The sequence below is a fragment of the Gadus macrocephalus genome, chromosome 16, assembly GCF_031168955.1.
Source record: "Gadus macrocephalus chromosome 16, ASM3116895v1".
In the NCBI taxonomy this organism is placed as follows: Eukaryota; Metazoa; Chordata; class Actinopteri; order Gadiformes; family Gadidae; genus Gadus; species Gadus macrocephalus.
In genome coordinates, this window is record NC_082397.1 from 25,966,494 (window position 1) to 25,976,954 (window position 10,461).

Below are 10,461 nucleotides of genomic sequence, written 5' to 3' on the forward strand. Positions count from 1 at the left end.
AAATCTTGGCGTATTATCAGGTTTTGGAACCGTCAAACATGGAGACGCCCAGCTGGACGATGACGGAACTGCAATGTTATTTTCGAGCATATATTTTATTTCCGAGTCCATCTGCTTACGTTTTTCTGGATTCAACCTATAAAAACGTTGACGAATGGGCCTTGCATCACCTACATCAATATCATGTTCGATTAAAGTTGTATGTGAAGGAGTATCACCAAAAAGAGATGGATAATTATGGATGAGGGTTATAAGCTGAGTGCGTTCAACCTCCCCCAAATGGCGCAACGAGCTGTCAAGGTTAACAAGTGATTCAGAATTCTTCAACTTCCCATTTAACAGGGATTGGTCAGGAGTGGACAACCCATCCTCCTCAAGCTCTGCCACCGCATGAGGGATGGAGTCCACAAGGACTGTTTTAGCCAAACACGCCGGACGGGGGCATACTGGAGAAGACACACGATCATAATAAGTCTTCAGTAAGTTAATATGACAGAGTTGGTTAGGTTTCCTACGCAAAGGCGAGGCAATCAAATAGTTTAGGTCGGAAACTTTCTTTACAACTGTATGTGGGCCAGTAAATTTAGCCTGAAAGGGGGAACCGACTAAAGGCAGCAGAGCGAGAACTTGATCACCCGGGGAAAACCTGCATTGCTCGGATCGACGGTCATAAAGACGCTTCATTTTATGTTGGGCGCCTGCAAGTTTCTCTCCAGCAGCATATAGCCTATTCCTGAATCCATTTACATAGTGCAGTAAAGACTTCAACGTGGCGTGGAACCTCTCAAGAGCTCCTTGACTCCGCGCGTGGTAGGCTGACGCCTTGTTATGTTTACCCAGAGTTGTTTCAAAACCTGTGCAAACAGATGAGAGGAAAAGTTAGAACCTTGGTCTGACAAATATGGAGATGAACTGAGTCAGGGCACGCACTACCGACATAGTAGTGATGGTGTGTAATGGGTATGCTGCCGGATACCTGGTGCTCTGACTATGGAAAGCCAAGAAGGCCACAATTCGGCTCTAGAATGGCGCGGTAAAAGTGCAAAACCGTACGGAAACCGTACGGAATCCGTACGGTTTCCGTATATGGAAAGCCAAGAAGGCCACAATCCGGCTCTAGAATGGCGCGGTAAAAGTGCAAAACCGTACGGAAACCGTACGGAAACCGTACGGAATCCGTACGGTTTCCGTATATGGAAAGCCAAGAAGGCCACAATCCGGACCTAGATTGGCACGGTAAAAGTGCAAAACCGTACGGAATCCGTACGGTTTCCGTACGGATTCAGTACGGTTTGGCAAGAATTCCGTACGGAATCCGTATGGTTTCCGTACAGTTTCCGTACGGATTCCGTACGGTTTTGAATGACTAATAGCCGCGGCTATTAGTCATTCACTCCGGCTATTAGTTATTCGCAGTGTTGGGGGTAACGCGTTAGAACTAACGCGTTAGAGTACTCTTATTCGTTTTTTTCAGTAACGAGTAACCTAACGCGTTAGTTTTGCGAATTCAGTAATCAGTAACTCGTTAATTTCCAAAATAACCACTCGTTACTCCGTTACTTTAAGATTTTCCCTCGATAAGGAAAGTAAAGTCCCGGGTTTTCTGCATTTAGTCAGATGCTGCTGCCCTGCTCCTTGCATCTCTCTCTCTCGCTCTCTTCGTGTGTGTGCGCGCGCACCTGTGTGTGTAAGCTACGTGTGTTACCGCGGCAAGATGGACGAGAAGATAGCCTTAGATAGATATAGATTCCTGGAGGTACGCTCATTATTTTGAGTTACAGAGCGAAAAGGACAAGAAGGACATAGTGGTCGTTTTGAGCACCTTCTTCTCCTACGTTTCAACCATTACTTTGGTGATAAATAGGCTAAAGGTAGCCTACGTGATTGTTATGAATGTAGGGCTATAGGGTCACACGAACATTTTCAGTTCTTCAATGTTTTTTTAGTGCCATGCACTGTTCTTTTGTGCAACGCATACGGTTAAATTGAGTTAAATTTCCAATTCTAAAAGGTTGCGTGCCTACCTGTTAAGCACTTTGTTAGGCGCCTGCACTTGTAAAGTGGATAAGCTATGTGTGACGCACTGTTCTTTTGTGCGCAGCCAATACGGTAAGCTACATTCTGTTAAAATAACTGCCTGTTACCGGAGTATGTTATTCATGGAAGCTGTTCAAATGATCAAAGGATGAATGCCTGTTAAATAAAACGTGCAATATGATGACTGTCTTTCCTGTCATTATGCTATAGGTTCATGATTGATTCATAAACAGTCAGCACTGTTGGTGCATCTAAAGGAGGATGTGTGTTGTTGTTGCGCTAGGCGGACACGCACGCACCCCAAACGCATTTTAATTGTTGGTAACGCACGAGTACTCTAACGCGTTTCTTTTATTTATAGGTAACGTAGTAACGTAACGGATTACTTTTAATTGATAGTAACAAAGTAACCTAACGGATTACTTTCAAAAGTAACGATACCCAACACTGGTTATTCGCTCCGGCTATTAGGTATGCAGAACGAGCCCCTCCCATTCTTTGCTTGACCACTAAGTTTGAAAGCTGTCTAACCAATCAGTGAAGAGAAAGACCAGACTAAAGTAACGCATTGTCGAAACTAGAGCTGCAGTGCCTCCATGTTTCGCCGTAACATAAGGCTGTGTTGTCTTTACTAGTTTCACTACAATGTAATGACCACCACTAGCTAGTGGAAAATATATTTGTGTCTAGTACAGTGATATATTTGTATATGTTAGGCTATATATTGAGATGGCAGTGTGCGAAATACCCATCATTATTCGGGGATGCCCTCATCCCCAGATTGTTCGCGATATGCAGTAGCCAGCTCGGCCATAACATTACAATATTTCATGGATGCAAGCAAGCCAAGACAATCGATCTATATCTATAGCCTACATGACAACACGCAGACACACACACACACACACACACACACACACACACACACATATATATATATATATATATATATATATATATATATATATATATATATATATATATATATATATATATATATATATATATATATATATTAAGCACACTGGTAAAGCAATAGGAGCCTGCATTGGCTAAAGTTGTTGGGATGCACCTTATTTTATAACAGGGAGGGGCAAAGTTGTGCATTACAATGCAAACACGACAATAATTGGCACCGTTCTTGCGCACTCAGAAGAACATGAACTGAATAAATGCCAGGTATATAGCATATCGGAGACGGGTACACAATCAGTGCATTTGCAAATGAGAGCCTGCAGTAGGACCGATCTTGTGACATTATTTAACCATCCATCTACAGCTAATACGATCAGACAGATACATCATTGATCACATAAAAGCCCACAACAAGCCCAACATCACCACGGCAGGTGCGCTCTCTCTCGCACATTCACACAATCACTCCAACTTCTCCAACTCCAAGGCAAGGCTGTTTCACTAAGACCACAAACAACCACAACTAACCAGCCTACATATCCACAATAATGCACAACAATCAGTTATATACATTGCGTCTATCTTCTGTTTGGTGCACATGGCTAATTTGCATAGTTTGCACCGGACTGTCTGCTCCGCTTGTCAAAAAAATAGAACGTATTTGTGAATAAATGCTTTGAATTCTGAATACTGGACTTGGTGAGCTTGAATAGGCTAAATTTAAGTGACCTTTAGTGAGATGGCCTAATACGGAATACAAATGAATTATTCTAGGACATATAGGCTTTCAGGATCAATTCAGAGGTTCAACTGTTCGGGATTCATTTTGCTTAGCCAGTGAAAGTGACCAGCTGTAGATTCCGCACTGTTAAAAATACTTCACTACAAGTAGGCTATAAGTCCTCCAAATAATTCAGCAGAATTGCATTACTGCCACACGCATAGGCAGCAGTAGTCATTATGCGCTAAAATGGTCCCTGCCAGTGTTTTTCTATTCTGATGTTTGTGGATGAATCTTTCAGCTACAGCTTTGTTACATTTCCTTGCGATGGTTTGCTAGTTTAACTATACAGCAATAAATCAAATGATGTAAGTTGATGTGTCCGTTGCGTGGCTGTCATGTGAGAGCCGTATACGCATTTTAAAAACACCTGTAATCAGCGTGACTATGACTTTCCGAGCGGATCATGGGGGGCTCTTCAATCATTTATTTTTTAGGATTTTCTCCCGTCATCCTCCAGTTTATTGCAAACATCTGGAGATAAGTAGGTTTAATTAAATACTCAAGTGAAATACAAGTGTACCTCCAAATTGCACTTATTGTACAGTACTTCGGTAAGGGCATTTACAATCCATCACTAAAGTTTTAATAGAATATTCTGATTCAGCGGATTTAAAATGTATTTGTATAATCTTCACAAATCTTGCAGCAATGCAATGTTAATATATCATCATGGGAAATGAGTATTCTGATTCAGCACATTTACTATTTATTTGTATAATCTTCACAACTCACAGCAATGAAATGTTAATTTATCATCATGGGAAATAGCATATAGACAAGCTTCATAAAAATTCATTTCTAAGCAGTAGGCCTACTACATATTTCTCAACGTAAGCATCATGACCATAAGCTATCCCAACGTTTTCACACCTTTCACACAGTAGGGCAGCATTAGTCATGCATGATTAACAACACATCAAAGAAACTTTATTGAGGGATAACAGTGAATAAAACATCTGCGTCTTGGGTAAAGATGGGCTATGCTTAATGTGAGGAGCAGAGCCCGATTGGAAGGAAGCCCATTCAGGACGAAGTTTACCCGGAGAAGGCAGCTTCCAGGCAGATGAAGATGGGGGGGCTCTACTTCTTATTACCACAACAGGAACAGAACGCAGCCAAGCCAATGAATTCAGCCAAGTCACTGAGAAGTCTGTCTTTAACATTTGGAAAATACAGTTCAACCATGTAGGACTTTTCTAATTCCCCACTGTACTTTACAGAGATAGAGCACTTTGTTGCAGTCAGACATTTGTTTTTGTTTACCTTTAACATAGTGAGGCTGGAACACAATAGTTTGACCTGGCTTGGTGGAAAGCCCACTCACCACGTCAAGGTGCAGGTCATGAAAAAAGGTGTGTGTGTGTGTAATTCCCTATGCTGTGCTGTATTTACAGGTATGCCTAGGTTCACAAATCAAATAGTAAATATTTTTTTACTTCTTATTACCACAACAGGAACAGAACGCAGCCATTCAGCCAAGTCACTGAGAAGTCTGTCTTTAACATTTGGAAAATACAGTTCAACCATGTAGGACTTTTCTAATTCCCCACTGTACTTTACAGAGATAGAGCACTTTGTTGCAGTCAGACATTTGTTTTTGTTTACCTTTAACATAGTGAGGCTGGAACACAATAGTTTGACCTGGCTTGGTGGAAAGCCCACTCACCACGTCAAGGTGCAGGTCATGAGTGGGAAAATAGGTGTGTGTGTGTGTGTGTGGGGGGGGGGGCACTTCAAGCGTCCTTCCCTGTGTGTGTGTGTGTGTGTGGGGGCACTCCAAGCGTCCTTCCCTGTGTGTGTGTGTGGGGGCACTCCAAGCGTCCTTCCCTGTGTGTGTGTGTGTGGGGGGGCACTCCAAGCGTCCTTCCCTGTGTGTGTGTGTGTGGGGGCACTCCAAGCGTCCTTCCCTGTGTGTGTGTGTGTGCGTGGGGGCACTCCAAGCGTCCTTCCCTGTGTGTGTGTGTGTGGGGGCACTTCAAGCGTCCTTCCCTGTGTGTGTGTGTGTGTGTGTGTGGGGGCACTTCAAGCGTCCTTCCCTGTGTGTGTGTGTGGGGCACTTCAAGCGTCCTTCCACGGGGTTGGGCACCAAATTACCGGTAGGCCACGCCGAAGGTACTCCCACCGGAGGTTATTCCTTCCTCCATGGCCTCCTTAAATCCAGTGTACTCGGGATACACCGGTAGCCTGAGGACCAGGGAACAGGTATTGGCCGTGGGGAAAAGGGCCGGTCCATCTTCCTCATGGAGGAATTCAAGCCGGGGTTGGATGGGAAAACCCACGGCAGGAATTCTTTGAAGGCCCGTGGCAAACGCCAGAACCGCCCCCAGGGTGAGACTCGTATCTCCATCTGTTAGTACATAAGAGATAACTTGTAAGAACGACCGCATGTGAACATTAACAGGAATTTTACACTGCCTGACATGTGCCAATCTTTCGTCGTCCTTAGTTAAGATAAGATATACTTTATTCATCTCAGCAGAGAAATGTAGGTTGTTTTATGTTGGTTTGCGTTGCATTTCTCAGATCACAATAGAAATGTTCAAAAGTCCTTGTTTTACCCGAAGTGTGCACTAATAAATCAATGTGTTATTCTTTCAAAAAAAAATATAAAATGTGTTATGCTGGTTCTGTCACAATCTAGGCATTGGTTCACTATAATTCCCTATGCAGTGCTGTATTTACAGGTATGCCTAGGTTCACAAATCAAATAGTAAATATTTTTCATGTGTGCATTTGTTCATTCATGCAGAGCTGTAAACAGTATTGTATTTTTCCTTTGTGTATTGTGACCAATTATTGTTTGTGAAGACTTAACTTCTACGGGATGCCCCTTTTATATCCATTCATGATAATATCACCTGTTACCAGTTACTAATGTTGAAACAGTTGAACATTGTGTTTTTTTGAGCATTCTACAGCTTTCCTAGTCTTTGGTGGTCCCCTGTTTTGAATTGTGTTGCTGGCATCAAATTCAGAATAAGCATATATTAACAAAGAACAATTAGATAGATAAGGGTTGTAGATAGAAACACTTCCTTACCCTCCACCTCGATCAGCCAGTCCCTCCAATATACAAGGGTCCTGGCCTCCTTCCTCCTCCGATTGGAGCCCGGCTCAGACATGTAGGACGTGCTGAATGTGGACTCCAACCGGGAGGCCAGCAGCGGCTCAGGTGTGTCCATGAAGACCCCCTTGAGCTCCTCATGGTGGAACCTCAAAAGGGCTTGAATCCCGAAGGTCTCCAACCCTTCTTTGAATCTGTAAAATCAATGAGATAATAGATCAGAGAAAATATAAGGTGATAGAATATCCAAGTCTGTTGCTCTGAAGCCTGTTCTAGCCTACTCCATATTACATAATGTGAAGATAAAAATCAATTAGACAAGGAATCCTTTCAATTAATTGAATTAGATTATTTTGGAACCCATGATAACTTTTCACTCCAGCACAAAGGTCTCAGTCCATTAAATAGTCAATTCCCAGCTCCACTTACTGATTCAGAGCAGTCAAAATACGGCCCTCTGTTAAGAAGTTGAGGGCTGCCCCCAGCAGCTCATCCCTATGCGGGAGGCTCCTCACAAAGGAGAAGGAGCCCATGAGGGAGAGCTCGTCTGTGGCCTCCTCCATAGCCTCCCTGGCACCTTCCACATGTGTGGCATCTGCAATCTAATATCATACATTAGGAACAATAATCATTATTTGGGATTTCTAAGCACTTTCATGGCACAAATTATCTTCTAACAGTGAAGAATGCATTGACATATCTGTATGACATCAATCATATATTGAAATTCAACATCAGTACACTATAGAGCACACCACACAGTATCTTGACACAAAAACACTTCTCCAAAAAGTGGTTTCAATTAACATTAACCATTTACTTGCCTTTCGGAGCTTGGTCCTCAAATTGTAATCTGTCACCTCTTCCAAAGTGGCAGGAAGAGGGGACAGATTACACACCTGTCTGTAGAGGCGCTCAGATAAAAATCTAGGGGAGACCTGCCCCTGCACCAGGCAGACGGCAATCATCTGCCCCACCAGCCTGTACTGTCCTTTCTGCAATGCTGTGATAAGGGGAAAAGCACAAGGTTATTAAAGTTTGTTTCTCATTTTAAATGCATGTTAAAAACTCAAAATTGCAACGCCCAATACCATAAATTAAATTCAAAGCTTACCAACACTGTCCAGGGCCAGGGTTTTGTTGCCCTCAGGACCTTCAAATACTAAATGGTTCTGTATTTGGTGGATGAGGAGGGTACAGAACTCTCTGGTCGGTCCCCCCTCATCCACTGCGCCTTCTGCCACCCCATCGCCATCCACAAACACCACATCCAACTTTGAGTAGGGGTCAAAACTCGACCTGTTGAAGGCCCTAGCTGCACATTGGAACTCCTCCCCTCTTAAGCAGTTCACCCGGCTTCCCTGACCCATCCTCAAGACAAGGTCCTGCAGTGGCAGAAGGATGTCCTTCACATCCAGAGGTCTGGAAAAATAAAGAATAACAATTCAGGTTTTAATCAAATCTATATCACCAGATATGCCTTACTGCATTGTTTCTCAGACCACTCCTGGAGTACCACTTATCCTGTTAGTCATTTTAGCTATCCCTGATTATCAGATGTGTAGATGCAGGGAGAGGGTTAAATTGTACAGGATAAGCAGTCCCCCAGGACAGGATTAAAGAACACTACTTAAAATTAGGGGTGCAACGGATCACAAAACTCAAGGTTTGGATCGTGCATTGGTTTTTGAGTCACGGGTCGGATCATTTTCGGATCAACAACAGCAAATAAGATAACAAGACAAATGTGACTTTAAGTAGAATCTTCAAATGTGTAAAAACAAAATAAAGTGAACAATTTGGTAAAATTCCTGCTTCCTTTAAGCACAGTCAATATTATTATTATTTTTAATATGAGGCATTATTCCTTCGTTTTAACTGATTGTAAATAATCCCTAACCCTGGATTTACAACTTTAAACTCAGGATATCTGCATTGCCTGGGGAGAGTTTAGAGTCCACACTCTCCATGCAGACATCTCTCAAGGCAATGCAGACATCCTCATCTTCTTTTTTTTCATCAAGTATGGTAGCGAAATACAGTTTCTGTCGTGTTTTATTTGGCATTTTGTAAATCCATTGATTTCGGTTGGAAGACTCGACGCTCATTGCAAGGGGGATTGATTTAAAACATTTTCCCTGCTTGGATAAGCTTTGCTTAAGCAACAGGGCAAGATGCAGTTATTTTGATACTGTCACAAGTTTAAAGATAATTTCAGTTTATTCTTAAATTATGGAGGGAAAAATTGGGATTCTGACGGGGCACCAGACTCTAAGTTATTAATGGGAAACACGGTTCACTACTCACAGACTATTGGCAGATGGGATAGGGCTGGCAGGTGGAGAAGGGCTGGAAGGTGGAGAAGGGCTGGAAGGTGGAGAAGGGCTGGGAGGTGGAGAAGGGCCGTCAGGTGGAGAAGGGCTGGGAGGTGGAGAAGGGCCGGGCAGGGTGTGCAGGGTTTCTGGGCCGGCAGGTTGGGGTTGGCCAGCAGGTGGCAGAGGTACCTGAAAAGTAAAGACCATCAGTATTCTTTACCTATGCAGATATTCTGTACTGGCTCGGTCTAAATAAAGCCCTATTACAAAAGCTAACAACTTCAGGCCACTGGCTGGCTGAAGATGAGCCTGGGATCTTATATGGTAACCCTGAAAAAGTAGTTTCTCAATGAACAGACGACAGACTTGGAATTAATGTTTTCAAAAAAATTCTTGCTAGTGCAAGAGTGGTTATCTTTTCCACATTTGCTCTTCCTTCTTAGACACCTACAAACCTTGAATGAGTACTCATGCTGCGTTCGAGTATTCTCTGCGAACCGACTCGGATCTGACGCCACGCCCACACTTCAAGCGTTTTATTATTTCGCTCGGTCGTTGGAGGAAAACATGGACGCCACCCGGAAAGCTGTTATCGCGGTAGCATTGGCAGAGGACCAGGCGATCCAATATAAGTAGGCCATAGTCAAGTCAAGTCAAGTTTATTTATATAGCACATTTGTTGACCAAAGTGCTGTACACAAATACAATATATTTGTGTACACAGGCAGAGATACGGACGCAGTAAGGTATTGCAGTAATACGAGTGATTGAAATTACCATTTAAACCACCAAAGAGGTCCAAGCACAATGAAAACAGTTCATACTTCAAGTCACAACGGGCGCAGCCATCTTGAATTCTGTCTCGGAATTTCGCTCGGTCACCACTGAGTTCAACCGAGATGGCGAGATCGCCGTCCGAGGAAAAGGGGCGTGTTTGTGCGTGTCGCTAGGCAACGTCCTCGGACCTCCGAGACGGATGGATATTAAAACGCACCATCAGTCAAAGTATTCACTTATATTGTGAAAATAACCGTTTTGAAGCAGTTTATAACATGAATACTGTCAACATAGACCGGTGCATTTAGAGGGTGCCGGACCTCATTGGTTGAGGGAATGGCAGCCGCAGCACCCTGTAAAATAAGTTGTTAATGCCAGGTACATTGGTCGATGTTTATTTTATTTGACCTGTTGTGCTTATTTGTTAATGTTCATCTACCTTTGGTCGGATGTAAAGGTTGGACCGGCCCATCATGCCACGTCCCCGAAGGTCTCTCGGGCAGACATCGACCAGTACGGTGAATCTACGGCCAATGAGCCTGCAGAGGTCGAAGGCCTCTGGCATGTAC

At 43.3% G+C, this 10,461-nt stretch overlaps 1 protein-coding gene and 1 long non-coding RNA gene across 2 annotated transcripts; one reads left to right on the top strand and one right to left on the bottom strand.

Moving 5' to 3' along the window:
- The first annotated feature begins 3,055 nt into the window (after nt 1–3,055).
- Nucleotides 3,056–5,424, top strand: LOC132474461 (uncharacterized). Its single transcript, XR_009529660.1, has 2 exons — nt 3,056–3,789; nt 3,905–5,424. It is a non-coding gene; the product is annotated as an uncharacterized LOC132474461 (long non-coding RNA).
- LOC132474460 (G2/M phase-specific E3 ubiquitin-protein ligase-like) lies at nt 5,217–7,539 on the bottom strand. The gene is made up of 3 exons (XM_060075178.1): nt 7,230–7,539; nt 6,777–6,994; nt 5,217–6,083 (listed from the first exon to the last, which is right to left on the bottom strand). The coding sequence occupies exons 1-3, from the start codon at nt 7,361–7,363 to the stop codon at nt 5,827–5,829; spliced, it is 609 nt and encodes a 202-aa protein (XP_059931161.1). The 5' UTR covers nt 7,364–7,539; the 3' UTR covers nt 5,217–5,826.
- Between the last annotated feature and the right edge of the window lie 2,922 nt (nt 7,540–10,461).